The 18,014-nt window shown below is 41.3% G+C and overlaps 1 protein-coding gene across 1 annotated transcript in view; it reads right to left on the bottom strand.

Annotated features, from left to right (window-relative positions):
- Nucleotides 1–16,599, bottom strand: part of LOC311045601 (mitochondrial import inner membrane translocase subunit TIM44-like) — a gene marked incomplete at its 5' end in the record, with an annotated part of 28,807 nt that extends 12,208 nt beyond the window's left edge. The window contains 6 exons of the mRNA XM_084057548.1: nucleotides 1,382–1,515; nucleotides 8,184–8,321; nucleotides 9,007–9,087; nucleotides 11,132–11,302; nucleotides 13,910–14,011; nucleotides 16,570–16,599. Of these exons, the coding sequence (XP_083913674.1) occupies nucleotides 1,382–1,515; nucleotides 8,184–8,321; nucleotides 9,007–9,087; nucleotides 11,132–11,302; nucleotides 13,910–14,011; nucleotides 16,570–16,599 (656 nt within the window). The remainder of the gene's footprint in view (nucleotides 1–1,381; nucleotides 1,516–8,183; nucleotides 8,322–9,006; nucleotides 9,088–11,131; nucleotides 11,303–13,909; nucleotides 14,012–16,569) is intronic.
- Between the last annotated feature and the right edge of the window lie 1,415 nt (nucleotides 16,600–18,014).

The following is an 18,014-nucleotide window of genomic DNA, read 5'->3' as shown; positions in this document are numbered from 1 at the left end:
CACACACACACACGTTTGAATTTCTATATGTGTGAGGAAATCAATATTTTAGAAACTTTTTTAACCCTAAACCAAAAATAGCAGATCTGGCTCAACTCCGACCCTAACCCCAAGGTTCTCAAAGTGGGGTCCGGGGACCCCCAGGGGTCCTTGGGGGGGTTCCAGGGGGTCCCCAGCAAAAGTACTTAATATAGCATCACAGTCATTTTAACCACTTTACCCTTTTACACGTTGGCTATTCAAAAATAACAGATCTACAAGCTCACAGCGTGGCACTGTTGTGGATCTGCTATTTTTTCAAAACATTTTAACACAAATCTTTGCTTCTGGGGGTCCCTGGCACAACATATTTTGAGATGGGGGTCCGCGGCCAAATATTTATCAATGTGGGGGTCCTTGACGTGAAAAAGTGTGAGAGCCACTGCCCAACATTTCTTCTTTTGAGGACCAGGAAAATTGTCTATTTCTCAAATTCTACTATACTATACTTCGCAAGTATAGTAATACAAACACGCACAGAGTTTTGTATTTCTTAACAATCCAGCATTTTAGGAACTCGTTTTATGAATGCCATTTTGTAAATGTGTTGCCATTTTTTTACCCTAACCCATGTGAAAATAGCAGATCTACAGTACAAGCTCAATTGTGACGCGTTGTGAGCTAGACATAACCTCCAAATGCCTAACTCTAACCTGAATCTTTTCTGAATTGTAAATGTGAGCCTAAAATTCTTGTTTTAACCCAGGGGTCTTCAACGTTTTCAGGCCAAGGACCCCCTAGCTGAGAGAGAGATGAAGCAGGGACCCCCTACTCTATATTGTATAAAATTGTGTTTCAGATTAAAAGTTTTTTTTTTACTTAGTCTGCTCTTTTTTCCACTCTACACCTATAGCCTCTTTGCCAAAAATAGCCGATCTACAAGCTCTCAACGCCTCGCAGCGCGAGGCGTAGAGAGCTTGTAGATCTGCTATTTTCGGCTTATGTTCCCATCAGAAAAGGAATTCTAGGGTTCACTGGTTAATGTAAAAAAACTCAATCCTATCACACAAAGATTTGGCGGACCCCCTATGGTAGCTCTGAGGACCCCCTAGGGGTCCCGGACCCCCTGTTGAAGACCCCTGTTTTAACCCATTAAGACCTGAGGCCGATTCTACAAAATGACTTCTAAATCCTAACAGTTTTCTGAAAAACGAATATTTCTATATCAGCGGTGCTCTAACTTTTTCATGTCAAGGACCCCCAAAATGATATGACCCCCAGCTCAAAATATGTTGTTCCAGGGACCTCCTGAATCAAAGATTTAGAGTAAAAAATGTTCAATTTAAAAAATACACAGTATATTCAAAGATTTGCACAATTTCTTTCCCATTTTTCAACTCACTCATTGGCTTCAAACACTCTGGTGGCGCTGTCGGCTTCCTTGGAGGACGACTCGCTCCTCTTCCTCAGGTTAGGAGGTGCCCTGTAGGGGCCCGCGTCTCCTACGTCGATCTCCTTCTTCATGCTCTCCACGCTCTGAAAGGGGAAGGAGGAGGAGGAGGAGACAGGAGCAGTGTTCATTTTGACAGCAAATTTTGGTTTTGTTTAGTCATCTTTTGAATACATTTTCATGTTGTTTTTAGTCATATTTTGAATACATTTTCATGTTGTTTTTAGTCATATTTTGAATACATTTTCATGTCGTTTTTAGTCATATTTTGAATACATTTTCATGTTTTACTTATATTTTAGTCATCTGAAAAGTTGTGGTTTTAGTTTAGTTTTAGTCGACCAAGTATCATAAGATTATAGTCGACTAAATCTACAAGTTGACTTTGTCGACAGAAAAGTATTTTGGCGGTGCCTTGATGGCGATTTTACGCTTGAACAAATCATGTTCAACCCAGATTTGGCACAACAAAGGGAATGAACTCGTTCTCATGCTATTCATCAAAAGTGTGGAATGCCCTACCAAAAGTAGTAAAGGACTGTAAAACCCTACTCACTTTCAAAACTGCCCTAAAGATAATCCTTCAGGAGGCTGCAATTCAAAAATGGCCACCTGTCCAAGTCCTAACCTACCCCACCCCCCCCCCCTCTCTCTTTCTTATTTTGCACATATCTTTCACTCTGCATACCAGTAACCTGTAAACTGATTGTATGACATTCTGTATAGTAGTGTGTATATCTGTCTGTCTCTTATATGTCATCATGATGTGTGTGCATGGGGATCTTATCTTAAACAAGCTTAGTGCTTAATGAGCTATCCAGTTTAGTAGACCTTGTATTGTGAATTTGTACTTCCATGTACTGTTATGTACTGTCATGTACTGTTCTCATGTCTTACTAAATAAAGTACATCAATCAATCAATGCATGTGGAAAATAGCAGATCTACAAGCTCACAACGCGACGCGTTGTGAGCTTGTAGATCTGCTATTTTCAGAAAGCAACACCCGAGCGCAACCAAACATACAATGACGTGTCTTTTAGTCAGTGGCGTACCCACCATAGAGGCAGGGCAGGCGGCCGCCTGCCCAACTAAAATCTAGCCTTCCCCTAGAAAATAAAGTAAAAGACTGAAAAACAGGCAGTGAAAAAAATCCAAAGAGAACAGTGGCCGTCGGACCTCCTCGTCCATTCACGCGGGCAGGCAGCCGATCACTACCGTATCCATTTAGCAGAGCGACGTCGCCTATAGTGATGCAAATGTATGCCTTTATCTTCGTGGGGTGCCAGGAGTGCCAGGTGTGGGGGTCTGGGCCATCACCTGCACTCACCTGGCATAAAAGGGGCTCTCTGAGTCTGAGAGCAGCTTGAGCCATTAAACTACAACATGAAGAGACCATACTTGCATATTGTTTTCATTAACCTTTTTCATTTCTGTAGTCAGTGTAGTGTTGTTGTGAACTTGTTTCCCCCCAACATTTTTCCCCGAGGGGGGGGGGGGTTAGGTAGAGAAAAAAATCTCGCCTGCCCTAAATGTAATTTCTGGGAACGCCACTGCTTTTAGTTCTACTACATCTCTTCTCCACTAGTTCCTCACTAACATTTTAGTCTAGTTTTTATTTGTTGATGAAATTGTCAATACATTTAGTCCTAGTTTTACTCATCATGGCTTAGTTTTTATTTAAGTTTTTCGTCAGTGAAAAAACTTTTTTCGTCATAGTTTTAGTCCACACAATTAACACTGGACAGGAGGACACAGGAGGAGAAAGTAGAAAGTACTCATTATGCAGATTGTCCCATTTCACAATGTATAAAATGTCCAAAAAATATTTTGAAAATAGCAGATATTTTCAAACGGACAAAATGTATATAGGGCTGAAGTTGTTAATGTATGTTTTGTAATAATAATCTAAACCTGCAAAGTAACTACCGTAGTAACTAAAGTTTTCAAAGAATTGTAGAGAAGTCTAAACATAATATTTGCCTCTGAGATGTAGTGGAGTAGAAGTAAAAGTACTGAAAATTGGAAATACTCCAGTTAAGTAAAAAATAACTAAAAAAAAAGAATAATAATAATAATAATAATAATAATAATAAATATAGCTGCAAGCAGCAATGAGCGGTTTCGAGAATAATGGCAGACTGGCAGACTGTGACAGAGTGGCAGACTGGCAGACTGGCAGACTTTGACAGAGTGGCAGACTGGCAGACTGTGACAGAGTGGCAGACTGGCAGACTGGCAGACTGTGACAGACTGTGGCAGACTGGCAGACTGGCAGACAGACAGACTGTGGCAGACTGGCAGACAGACAGACAGTGACAGAGTGGCAGACTGGCAGACTGTGACAGACTGGCAGACTGGCAGACTGTGACAGAGTGGCAGACAGACAAACAGACAGACTGTGACAGAGTGGCAGACTGGCAGACAGACAGACAGTGACAGAGTGGCAGACTGGCAGACAGACAGACTGTGGCAGACTGGCAGACTGGCAGACAGACAGACAGTGACAGAGTGGCAGACTGGCAGACAGACAGACAGTGACAGAGTGGCAGACTGGCAGACAGACAGACAGTGACAGAGTGGCAGACTGGCAGACAGACAGACAGACTGTGACAGAGTGACAGAGTGGCAGACTGGCAGACTGGCAGACAGACAGACAGACAGACAGACAGTGACAGAGTGGCAGACTGGCAGACAGACAGACAGTGACAGAGAGAGAGAGAGAGAGAGAGGGAGAGGGAGAGAGAGAGAGAAGGGGAGAGAGAGAGAGAGAGAGAGAGAGAGAGAGAGAGAGAGAGAGAGAGAGAGAGAGAGAGAGAGAGAGAGAGAGAGAGAGAGAGAGAGAGAGAGAGAGAAAAGAAAGAGAGAGAGAGAGAGAGAGAGAGAGAGAGAGAGGGAGAGAGAGAGAGAGAGAGGCAGTGAGAAAGAGAGGCAGTAAGAGAGAGAGCGAGAGAGAAGAAGTGAACATGCATTAATTAACAAAGTCATGATTTTTGTTCAGTAAATTATATTTGGACCGGTTAAATTGAGGTTTGAACCAGGGACCTATAGACTTGTGGGTAGACAGTGTAAAGGATAAGGATAATTCCAGGTCCGTTCATGAAAGTCCTTGCGGTCTTGTTTCCAATGAGGGCCTGTGAGCAATTAGGGGTTAAGAGTCTTGCTTAGGGACAAATTTCATTTCATCGACACATTTGCTGGCCTGGCCTGGAATCGTACCTGGGGCAACCAGGGCCTCTGGCTCCCTAGGTGGGCTCACTAACCACTCAGCTATGGCCACAGTACAGACTGAGCCATTGGATAGACAGAATTGGATTTCATATGTGGTAAGTTATCATACAGCATGGGTTGCTTATTATATACATACAAGCTCATAACGCGTCACATTGTAGATCGGCTGTATGTGGTTACTGTAGGTGTTGTATTAATAATTACATCTGCAAAGTAACAAGTAACTAAAGCTGTCATCTGCTGTAATTGTAGTAGAGTAGAGTAGTAAAGTAAAAGTACCTAAAAATTGTACTGTGCATGTGGCAGGTGTGATTGGTGATGAGTGAGAGGGGTGGATCCAATCCATGGGAATAGGGGGAATTCCAAATGATAATCACCTCAACGCATTGTTGGGGACAGGGATCGAACCAGCGACCTATGGATTCACAGGCTGCCTCTCTTCTCATTGAGCTAGAGATATGGCCTCCCTGATGGTGTCTGTTGATATCTATAGGTTTTTCCGTCCATTATGAACCAAGCCTCTATTTCGCTAACTACTGTAGATCACTGGTTCACAAAACATTTACCAATAAAGTTTTTTTTTTTGTCTCCTCGGACTGGAAACTAGTGAAAATAGTCGACCTACAAGCTCACAACGCGTTGCTATCTGAAAAGTTGTGAGATTGTAGATCGGCTATTTTCACAAGAAAGTATGTCATACATAAAAAACAACTACTCTCAAAAAAGCATTTCATGTTATTGTTTAAAAATTGCACATGTCTGAATTAACAGGGTCATGTTTTGTATAATGCAATATAAATGTAAACTGTAATCAGTGGGATTTGAACCAGGGACCTTCGGCACATGAGGCTCACACTCTACTGGTGGAGCTATTGAATCGACAGCATCAGATAGTGAGAAAGGAGAATCCAACAACACAAAACAAAAGGGCAAATGAATTACGTCATACATTGAAAATAACTACTTTCAAGTATGCATTTCTCGTTATCTTTAACAATTGCACATGCATTGATACAGTCATGTTGTGTGCAATGCAATTGAGTTGAGGTCTGCATGAGGTGAGATTTGAACCAGCGACCCTGTGGTATCAAGGCAGATGATAAAGCCATTGGGCCAACAGACCCGAACTGATGAAAAAGGAGTTCACACACATGACACACTTTCACGCAAATTGCTCAGAAATGCTGGATTTAAATGTTTTTCAAACTGCTCAAAATTGCAGACAATCTAAGGGCGGAGCTTACTGGTCAAAGTGATAGATATGTTCCTCATTGATACAGTCATGTTGTGTGCAATGCAATTATAATGAAGTCTACCTGAGGTGGGATTCGAACCAGCAACCCTGTGGTTTCAAGGCAGATGATTAAGCTATCAAGCTATTGAACCTACACACCTGAACTAGTGAAAAGGGAGTTCAAACACATGACACACTTTCACGCAAATTGCTCAGAAATCCTGGATTTAAATGTTTTTCAAACTGCTCAAAATTGCAGACAATCTAAGGGCAGAGCTTACTGGTCAAAGTGATACATGTGTTCCTCATGAGTCAAGGCACATGTGTAAGCAGGTTTAACGGCTGTCGGCCAAACGAGGCATGACTTTTGCCTGTTTAAAGTTTGCATTTTCAAAAAATTGCTATAGTGCCCCCCTTTGACCAATTGGAGTAAGATTGGTTTCAGTGATACTTGGAATGACCTTCTACAATATTGCAAAGTGTCAAACAAATGCGAGTCTGCATGTATGTTTTAGGGGCAGATGAATAATTGTCATAAAACTGCAATTTTCATTGGCTTATAAAAGCTTAACGTTTTCACTTATGGAAAATCTGCTTGCTCACGTCTGTCGGCATTGGTCCAAAGTTCATGTGTATACAGTTTCGTACAGATTGCTCAATCTGTACGAAGGAAGAGTCTTTTTTACTGCTTTTCATAGAATTCGAAATGGTGGGAGATCTAAAGGTCAGAGGTCAAAAGTCAGAGTGTGAAAGTTGTTAGGCATGAGGAGACGCATGTGTGCATCGAAGTTTCATGGCTGTGGGTCAAACAGGGCATGAGTTGTACCTGTTCAAAGTTGGCATATTTCAATTGAGTGCTACAGCGCCACCCTTTGGCCAATGTTTGTGAGTTTCGGGTTTTCGCCGTTTGGCATAGCCCTCTACCATATTGCCGAATTTCATAAAAAGTGACCACGCGGTTAGGCCAGAACTGGCAAAACCGGCAGAAGAATAATGAACTCTTACAGATGTAATAGGGTTCGAAGCCTGATAGGCTCTCGAAACCTAATAATTATCCTTAAGTACAGTACTTGAGTAAATGTACTTAGTTACTTAAGGTAAGACCACTTTGGTAGAGGTTTGGGTTGTGTAGTTACCTTGCCATGATGTAACTCCAAAGGTGGGCAAGAAATCAAAAATAATTGCTCCATTGATTAGAAATTGATAATTCAAAATATGCTCCTCATTGACTTACATTGTACGGTAAAACAGCTCTCAAAGTCACTCTTTTAGCCCATAAATGAACCAAAACATAGCTGATTCAGACAATATAGAGCATCACCAAACCCGGTACTGTTTTTTGTTTTAATAGAAATGTCAACTTCCTGGTGATTTTACTATTTGAAGATCTGGATCCGGATCCGCGGATCCAGTCCAGGTTTTCTACTTATTAAAAATGGCAAAATCAACAGGAAGTTGACATTTTTATTAAAAAAACAAACAGTACTGGGTTTGGTGATGTTCTATATTGTCTGAATCAACTTTGTTTGCGTTCGTTTATGTGCTAAAAGAGTGACTTTGAGAGCTGTTTTACCGTACAATGTAAGTCAATGAGGAGCATATTTTGAATTATCAATTTCTAATCCATGGAGCAATTATTTTTGATTTCTTGCCCACCTTTGGAGTTACATCATTGCAAGGTAACTACACAACCCAAACCTCTACCAAAATGGTCTTGCCCTTTAACACCACTGCAGTTATGCACAGAGCCTATATAGAGGATACCAACAGAGCATTGTCCAGTGGAAGCACCAGGTGGCAGTGTGGTCATGTGGTCAGTACTAGTTGAACATAGCTGACAAGGAATTCATGCAGAGACTCGGCACTTGGTGAAAAGTTTTAGATTTTTGGCACGGTGTTAGGCAGTGGTGTAAAGTAACATTTACTCCAGTACTGTACTTAAGTACAATTTTGAGGTATTTGTACTTTACTTGAGTATTTCCAATTTTCAGTAATTTTACTTCTACTCCATTACATCTCAGAGGCAAATATTGTAATTTTACTCCACTACAAGTATATGAAAACTTTAGTTACTAGTTACTTTGTAGATTGTGATTATTATTACAAAACATACATTAACGAGTTCAACTTCCCTTCAATCGTTTTGGCCATTTGAAAATAGCAGATCTACAAGCTCACAACGCCTCGCGTTGCGAGGCGTTGTGAGCTTGTAGACCTGCTATTTCACTGTTTTTAGGGGGAGGGAGAAGAGTTTGGGACGCGTGGAGCGTTGTCCCACTGACCCACTGACCTGTGAGATGGCTCTGAAGGCTCCGGTCCGGCCCAGTTTCTCTCCTCCTTTGGAGACGGACTCGGCAGAGTGTCTGACCCCCTCCACCCCCTCTCTGAACTTCTTCCCCAGGTCTGAGCGACCCACCTCCTCCAGGCCCTACGCACGCACACACAAATACACACACACACACACAGTTTGTATTACTATACTTGTGAGTACATTAACATTTTAGTATGCAGATTTTATGAATTGCTTTATTTACTTATTTTTAACCCTAATTCTCAGGCTGAAAATAGCCGATCTACAAGCTCGCAACACGTCGCAATGCGACACGTTGTGGGCTTGCAGATCTGCTATTTCCAGGGCACGACAATGGCACACATCTCAACGCAACATAACACACTTTATTCACTACAATCGGGAAAAAAACTTTTTTGAATCGGAAAAGAATGTTTTTAAATCGAGAATCGTTTGTTTTGAAAAACAAATCGGATTCATGACCCCAAGAATCGGAATCGAATCGTGAGATAGCAGACGATTCACAGCCCTCACTCACACCTGCAAGCACATGAGACACCTTCAACCTGGCCTCCCTAGTTTGGCCATGTCGTTATAAGCAAAAATAAGTTTCGCAAGTAGTGAAAACGCATAGCCGATCTACAAGCTCACAGCGCGTCTCAACGAGCAGTGAGCTTCTAGATTGGCTATTCCGCTATTCGGCTGAATTGGTTTACAATAGTAACCACAATCCAGCTTTGCTCGGACCTTTGCGGAGCACAGCTGTTGTTGTGCAGATTCTTCTCTTTTGAAGTGTGGGTCAGAGAAACCGCAGTAAGCTCACCTCCTTGACGGTATCAGACAGAGAGCCCAACGTCTTCTTAAACACCTCCGACGTCCTCACTGTCTCCGACTCAATGGATTTCTAACGAGACACACACACATCACATGCAGTTTACAGTATATTTCATGTCTTAGGACACTCACACACACACACACACACACACACACACACACACACAAAACTGTTTTTAAAAAAACTGTTTTTAGAAGACATTTGTAGAATCCGCCAGAATCAAAGATTTGAGTTAAAAATCATCAGATCTATGAGCTTGTATAGCTGCTATTTTAATAGCCAAAGAAATCTAAAATGATACAGATGTTTTCCCCCGGTCTTAATGGATTGACCCATATTGGGCGGGAACCCCTATTTGTAACTACACCTTTCAGGACGGGAACTCCATTTGGGGTTCTTGTTGCTATGTACAGTATATAACAACATACATTTGTTGTCATTTTTGAATATATATTTGAAGCTTTTCAGGTCAGGATTTAGACAGTGTTTTTAGAATCAGCCTCAGGTCTTAACGCATTAAGACCTGGAACGCATCTGTGTCACTTTAGATTTCTTTGGCTATTCAAAAATAGCAGATCTACAAGCTCATAGAGCGGCACAGAGTGCCGCGCTATGAGCTTCTAGATCTGATATTTTTGAAAAATCTTGAAAACATTTTCTTTTTTTTTTTTTTTTTCAAAAAACTGATTTTTGAATCGGCCTCAGGTCTTAACTCATTCAGTGCCATTGGACGTCTAAGACGTCCAAAAAACATGTTCAGAACCCACGATATGATGATTTGAAGATTTGCTGCTCCATTCACTCTTTGTTTAACTTCTTACTGAAAAAGGCTGTATCTCGGCTCCTAAGCACTTTTCTTTTACAATGAATTTTGGCTGTGGAACTCAGAGCCAAAATTCCATAAATAAGCTGGGCACTGAATGAGTTAATGGGTTAATCAAGGTTAAAGGTAGTGTAAGTGATGTTCTTTGGTTAAAACAAAAGTGTTATTGTTAAAAGGTTAAAGCTCCATATTGTGATAGTAATCATCTACACAGGCTATAGTGTTTGTTCAGTAACAGGGCTCTCCCTGTCTCTCAAGTTCTTTAGTGAAAATAAAATAGATGTTCAGGACGGGTCGGGATACCAATTGCATCCAATCAGGAGAAATTCCAAGTTTGTCTGCTCATTGCTTGTTTGTTTGTTTCCTCACTTCCTGTTTAACTTGTTCAAGTACGAGTTCTCCCTCCTCCTGATAGGATGAAATTGATATCCCCTGATATAACTACATTGCATCCATTTTTTAACATTTCCTGAAAAGTAACAGTTTTGTACGTTTCCCCCTGACAAGAGATGATAGAATTGCTCGTGCTCTTACATATTATTTCCTGCGGGCTAATTGTGGGTCTTCAACAGGGGGTCCGCGACCCCTAGGGGGTCCTCAGAGTTACTATAGGGGGTCCGCCAATTGTGTGATAGGAGTTTTTCTTTTTTTTTTACATTTACCACTTGAACCTTAGCATTCCTATCCTGAGAGAACGTTAGCCGAAAATAGCCGATCTACAAGCTCACAACGTCTCGCGCTGCGAGGCGTTGTGAGCTTGTAGATCGGCTATTTTCTGCAAAGGGGTTTGGGGTAGAAGGGGAAAAAGAGCAGACCAAGTACAGGGTCAACGCTCAAGTTTACTAGTTATTGAAGGGTTAAAGTGGTTAAATGTCTGAAAACACCTTAAAAATGGATAGTTCACCCACAAATTACATTTTTTTTCTATCGATTTGTCACCCCATGGAGACTTGAATTAATGGATATTTGAGCCAATAATTTCAAGTCTCTATGGGGTGACTAATCGATAGAAAAAAAAAATGTTTGGGGGGTGAACTATCCCTTTAACATGAATCCAACATAGAGAACATAATATTAGAGAACAAACCAAGAAAAAAAAAATGAATTGACACAACACTGATGACACTCAGACAAGTCTATGAAGCTTTCTATGAAGCTGAATGTGCAACACCATTTTATAGTGGGAGGTCCCTGCTTCATCTCTCTCTCTCTCTGCTAAGGGGGGGTCCTTGGCCTGCAAACAGCTGAAGACCCCCTGCTCTAGTCTATAGTGGTGGCTGGTGGTCTTACGTATTTCCTGCGGGCCTGTTGCAGAGCGTCGGACTCCTCCAGCCTCCGCGCCTCCTCTCGGAACTTGGTCAGGTTCTCCTTCATCTGCTGGTTCTTGCCGAACTCCTGGCGGATGTTCTCCACCAGCTCCCCCAGGAACCCCCCCCGACCCCGCCCCGAGGAGCACCTCACCTGATGGACGGACGGACAGACAGACAGACAGACAGACAGACAGAGAGACAGCCAGACAGACAGAGAGACAGCCAGACAGAGAGACAGATTAGACAAGGGGTGATGCAACTTTGATGGTGGAGAGGGCCACTATATACCGTAATTTTCGCACTATAAGCCGCACCTGAATATAAGCCGCAGCAGCTAAATTGAATGATTTGTACATATACAAGCCGCACTGGACTATAAGCCGCGGGTGTAAAATCCCTAGATTTAGGAAGTCCCCTAGTGGCCGTTAGCTATAAAAATCCATAGATAAGCCGCACCGTTATATAAGCCGAAGGGTCGAAAAATGGGAAAAAAAAGTCGCGGCTTATAGTCCGAAATTTACGGTATTTCCCCACTCACTCCAGAAACCTATAATCTCCGCATCTTAACTTTTTGGGCGGTGTAGCCGCCGCTATAAGTGGGTTTGGTTGGGCGGTGTAGGCGCCCCTATAAGTGGGTTTCGGACACCTCATTAGTACACCCTTCGCTGTACTGTGATTGGCTCATAATAGCACACCCCTCTACACTAGTACACCCCTAGCTGTACTGTGATTGGCTCATAATAGCACACCCCTCTACATTAGTACACCCCTAGCTGTACTGTGATTGGCTGACTCTATTGGCTGACTCTATTCAGCACTGTGATTGGCTAGCGAGACACATGATGAAATTAATAACCTATAAATAGGACTATGCACTTCAAAAGAAACACTTTTTTTGTGAGCTTCCATCACTGTGATGACCACACCGCTCACTTCACACTGGGTGTGATTTTTTCATAATTAATGCCCTACTTCGTCACTCTACTATGTCAGTGGTTCTCAAACTTTTTCATGTCAAGGACCCCCAAAAATAACACTTAACATGCGGACCCCCATTTGAAAAGATAAGCCAGGGACCCCCATAAGAGAAGATTTTTACGGCTCTCTAGCAGTGATTCTCAACCATTTTAATGTCAAGGACCCCCAGTTTGACATGCATTAGGCTACGGACCCCCATTTAATGGAATTCATATCTCTGGGACCCCAATTCAAATTGTAAAATCAATGGTAATTTAACTCTGAGAGTGTCCAAATGGAACCACTGGACACTCTCAAAGTTACAGACCCATAAGGGTCCATTTGGTTCCTATCCATCATTTAGCTAGGGACCCCCTGGAACCCCCTCAAGTACCCCTGGGGGTCCCGGGACCCCACTTTGAGAACCAATGTTCTATGTCACAAACAAAAATAGCCGATCTACAAGATCAAAACGTGTCGCACTGCAGATCTGCTTTTTTTGCTATTTTTTTATTGTAATCCTGAAAAGTAACATTTCTATTTAATTTCAAATGCATTTAGTTATACTTATGTTAACTTTATGAACTTAAATACAAGTGCAATGGACATAAAAAAGACAATAACATTTTAATACTAGTCATTAAGCTACTAATATAGACTGAAATAATTAAATCGGGTCCGATATTAACCTGCGGGCCGCATTAACTGAAGATGGGGGCCGCATGTGGCCCCGGGCCGCCAATTGCCCATGTATGGATTAGAAAGACAGACAGACAGAGAGACAGACAGACGGATGGACGGACGTACAGACGGCAGATTAGTTTCTTTTTTTTCCCAACAAAAATATATCTATTGATTTTTTCTTTTTCCAAACAACATTACGTTACATTACATAACAAAAACGAAAACAAAATGGACAATTACATTTAAACATGACAAGACAATCACACAAAATAATAGAACACATAATGACAATAACATTAGCATTACTCCTCTCCATGTTCTTCCATTAAATATGACTTGATTATTATTTACAATATATTGTATAAAACGACCCCACGCCTCTTGAAACAACTCTTGTTTGTCCTTGAGAGTATTCGTAATTTTTTTTCCAGAGGTAGACATAAAGACAGTTCCCTGAAACACTGTGCAATGCTTGGTTGCAGATTAGTTTCTTAGCAATTACCGGTATTCTATCGATCATTTTTGTGAATAACCAAATCATCGATATAAACTATGACTAAATACATTGAAACTAGAGTAAAATGTTGGGGAGGGACTAGTGGAGAAGAGATCCAGCAGAACTAAAAGACAAGTCATTTTATGCTTGGTTGCGGGCGTGTGTCACACTACAAAAATAGCTGATCTACAAGCTCACAAGTCTTATAAATATGATCAAAATATTTAAAAAATAGGTTTTGGTCTGTGCAACGCATTGTGAGCTTGTCGTTCTGCTATTTTCACTATCTTTGAACGTTTTTAAGATTTCTGCCTATAATGAAGGGTTAGGGCCCAAAATAGGCATAGATTATTTTATTACAGCATTATTATGGTTTGTATACTTTATTAAGTTGATTAGTTGCACCACTGATATAGCAACATGTTTTTGTTTTTTTTAAAGGTTAGGATTTAGAAGACATCTGTAGAATATTTGTAGAATATGTACAAAAATAGCAGATCTACAAGCTCATAGCGCAGCACTCGGTGCCGCGCTATGAGCTTGTATATCTGCTATTTTGTTACAGTCAAAGATATCTTAAAATGAAAGCCAAAGAGTGGCTGGACAGTGACGGCAGCTCACCTGAGCAGGTACAGAGGGGTGTATCCTGTTTCCATCTCCTCTCCCCAGCGATGACACCGCTGGACGGACGGACGACACGCGCAACACACGTCTGCCCACCAGCTGAAAAAAGGACACAATCACACACAGTCAGGGCTGTCACAATTATAACCTTTTGCGATAATTGACACACGAATAATTGTGATTATTAACGATGTAAATCGCGTTTTTGTCGTTGGAACACTGGAACATATGAATACAAACTAGAAACAGGTCTCCGACCAGGTCAGGTATAGGTTATTGTGGGCCAGCAATGATCGAAAGTCGCCAATCAGGATAGAATATGAGAAATCTGACAGATCCGTCTTGATCACATGACTATAGAGATAATGTGCCACGACGTGCGTGATGTTTGGACAAAATCTGTAGGAGTAATATCAAAAGATTTGTTCAGCAAAAATTGGCCTCCTGGTGGCGCTATAAGAGGATAATAATGTGAAAAGGGTGGTATTTCGTCCTCGGCCTAGTGGCAATGGGCGTGCGAAGTTTCACGGCAATCGCACGCTGTGTTCATGATTTGAGGCCTTTTTGTTCAAAACGGAGCACTCCTGCAAACTTTGGCAGCCATTTTTAGCCAATCAGGATGCAATATGAAAGACCCTTTTTGTGTAACGACTATAGAGCTACTGTGTACCAATTTGTGTGATGTTTAGACAAAATCTGTCAGAGTACTGTCAAAAAATGTGTTTTGCAAAAATCTGCCTCCTGGTGGCGCTATAACAGGCCCATGTGGACACATTGGGATAGAGGTTCTGCTCTGGCATCCATCCATCCATTTAATCATGATAGATTAACACCCGTCCTTGGTTCTGGTGACTGATATTGTCCTTCTAATGCGTGAGGGGGCCGTGTTATTTCAATTACTTGATTCATTTATTTTTTAAATAAAACGAAAAAAGAGAGCATATGTACAATAAAAAAAAATAAGGAAATTAATCGAAAAAGGCCTCTCACATATTTGGAGGGCAGTATGAGTCACCAGAACCAAGGACGGGTGTTTCCGATGAATCAATCATGGTGAAAATGGAGTTTGAAGTTATAATGGGTTTGTATAGGAAGGGGGCGTGTCTGATTAAATGAATATCAAATATCTAAACACTGAATCAATCAACTTAAAAGCTGTCTGGGGTGAAACACAAAGGCCTGAGTAGACGTTAAAATTACCCAATGAACATAAAAGTGAAATATCCCTTCAAGCCCCATTTCAAAATTCACAAAAATAGCCGATCTAAGCTCACAACGCAAGCTCACACCTATCTCTCATAATAATGCAATGAGAGAATGACTATTCCGATCATAGGTTTCTGTTATAAATGTGATCTAACAACTCTCTTATGGGGGTCTGTGTCACCAAATATTTCCGTGGCCTACTACAGTGGTTGTTAAAGTGGTCCTTTGGGGGGGAGGTTTCAGGGACGTTAAGATAGCATCACAATCATTTTAACCACGGTATCCATGTACAAGTTGACTATTCAAAAATAGCAAATGAACAAGCGTGCAGCGCGATATTCTGATATTCAGAAAAATATCAAAAATATTTGGAACATTTTTCATAGTCTTGAATTGTTTTTAACATACATTTTCTCTTCTATCAATTTGGGTGGTCCTTGTATAGGGCTGAAGTGGTCAATGTATGTTTTGTAATCATAATCGAAATCTACAAAGTAAGATGTCAAATAATTGTAGTGGAGTAAAAGTACAATATTTGCCTTTGAGCTGTAGTGGAGTAGAAGTAAAAAATACCTCAAAATTGTACAATACTTGAATAGATATACTTGGTTACTTTACACCACTGCCTAAATACATTAATTTGGGGGGGTAGATGGCATAAAAAAATGTTGAGACCCACAACAACAACAGCAGTACATGAATGAATGTAATGTAATGTAGCCCTGAAACATGTCATACCATGACAGTCACGGTGCTACTTGTTCCCGTTTTTTGAAAAGTTTACATTTACAACCAGCACATCTACATAAACGTTCAAATGTCAAATATAAAGTGCTGACCCCACGGCCACGGATGTTACAAGTTAAAGCGCATGGGTCTAAGTACCCGTATCTTCCGTATTGTTCAATAAAAAGCTTTTTAATCCGATCGCCAGCCATTTTCTTCGAATTGTCTTCATATGCTTTCAACTGCGCGCGCCTATCGGTCGGGGGGTGTATTGCACCCTGATACATCCCAAAAAAATAGTTAATGGCCGTCAATCGGTTAAAAAAAGCTTTTCATTGAACAATACAAAAGATACGGGTACTTAGACCCCGGCGCTTTAACTTGTAACATCCGTGGCCGTGGGGTCGGCACTTTATATTTGAAATCTGAACGTTTATGTAGCTGTGCTGGTTGTAAATGTAACATTGTCAAAGAACAGGAACGAGTAGCGCCATGACGCATGTGACAGACGAGCAGTCATGTGAACCATGGTTTAGAATGAATGGATGCTGCAAGCAGGCTAATGTATTGCATCTGACAGCTCAACTCTGCTTGCTTGTTGATTAAAACAATAAACCATAACAGTATTTAATCCATAACCTGGACATAGAACCAATCAAACAGCTGTACATGTGTATAAACCTCGATCTGTCGTTATACACACTGCATTCTGAGTGTCATCTCACCTCATAACAGCGACACAAGGAGGCTGCCATCTTGATCCTGCAAAAACTGCACCGCAGCAGTGGAACTGGCAACCCACGTGGAGAGCTCTGTGTCACGTGACCTTCACTGCCGGCCAATGGGAGCGCGCCCAGAAGGGTGCGTCACCGCGCTGCAGCCAATAGGCCGTGCACCAAGGGGGTGACCGCCTCCTCCTCCTATCGATGTTACGCTGGAACTGGTGACTTGTGGAATTGTGTTCGCTGCGGGGTTGTTGATGGGAGGTGTTGGTGACACAAACAATCACATACATATTATTATCAGTAGGTGTAAAGTAACTAAGTACATTTACTCAAGTACTGTACTTAAGTTGTACATAGTGTTTATTGTCTCTTTGTTTTACTTCTTCTGTATTATTGTGACGATATTGTGCCGCTATATGTTTATGAATTGATTATAAGGACCTCAATGGAGTATTTCCAATTTTCAGTAATTTTACTTCTACTCCACACTACATCTTAGAGGCAAATATTATACTTTTACTCCACTACAATTATTTGAAAACTTTAGTTACTAGTTACTTTTAGATTTTGATTATCATTATCATTACAAAACACACATTAACCACTTCAGCCCGGCCCTATATACGTTTCGGCCATTTGAAAATAGCAGATCTACAAGAGTGAGCTTGTAGATCTGCTATTTTCAAAAGATTGTTGTACGTTTTATACATTTGAAAACTTTTTGTCATTGACATTTTGCATATTGAGTAGCCTAGTGGAACCACATGGACCACCATAACCTCGCGTCACCAGTCTTTCCACCTCGGAGGAAAGCCTGGTATGCGTTACTAAAGACCCATATGATCCGGTCTAGGCCACGCCTGCTAAAAAAAAAAAAAAAAAAAGAATCCTCTTTCCGGATTCTGCCCATCCGGTTTTGCGGTGCCGCTTTGTTTTGGTTCCCCAATCCCTATTTAAATGGAATAGAATTTCCCCGTGGGATAATACAGACGCTAAATAGTCTCCGGATAGTGCACGCACATTTACATTTAAAAAATAAGCTAAACTATGCCGCATCAAGGATTTTATGAGGACGGACCTATTTTGGGGTGAGACGTCTTTCCGGTTCTGCCCATCCGGCTACTTTTTTTTTTTTTACTTCCGCTCCCGACCGGATCATAGACACGAAAAGATATGCTGCCCAGGCTAGGACCACCATAACTCTGACAGTGAGACATGGAACCACATGGACCGTCTGTTTGCATGTAGGGGGACATAGATGAGATAGGTCATATAAGGTAGGTCATATAAGTCAGGATGTAATCATGGTGCTGAGTTCAGCTTTCAAAACAATCCACACATTATATAAATATGTATTTATATTATGAACAGAAGTACACACACACACACACACACACACACACACACACACACACACACACACACACACACACACACACACACAC

The sequence above is a fragment of the Gymnoscopelus microlampas genome, assembly GCF_963454915.1.
Source record: "Gymnoscopelus microlampas genome assembly, chromosome: 5".
Lineage (NCBI taxonomy): Eukaryota > Metazoa > Chordata > Actinopteri > Myctophiformes > Myctophidae > Gymnoscopelus > Gymnoscopelus microlampas.
The sequence above is the reverse complement of the archived record's forward strand: the minus strand, read 5'-3'. Positions and strand labels throughout refer to the sequence as shown.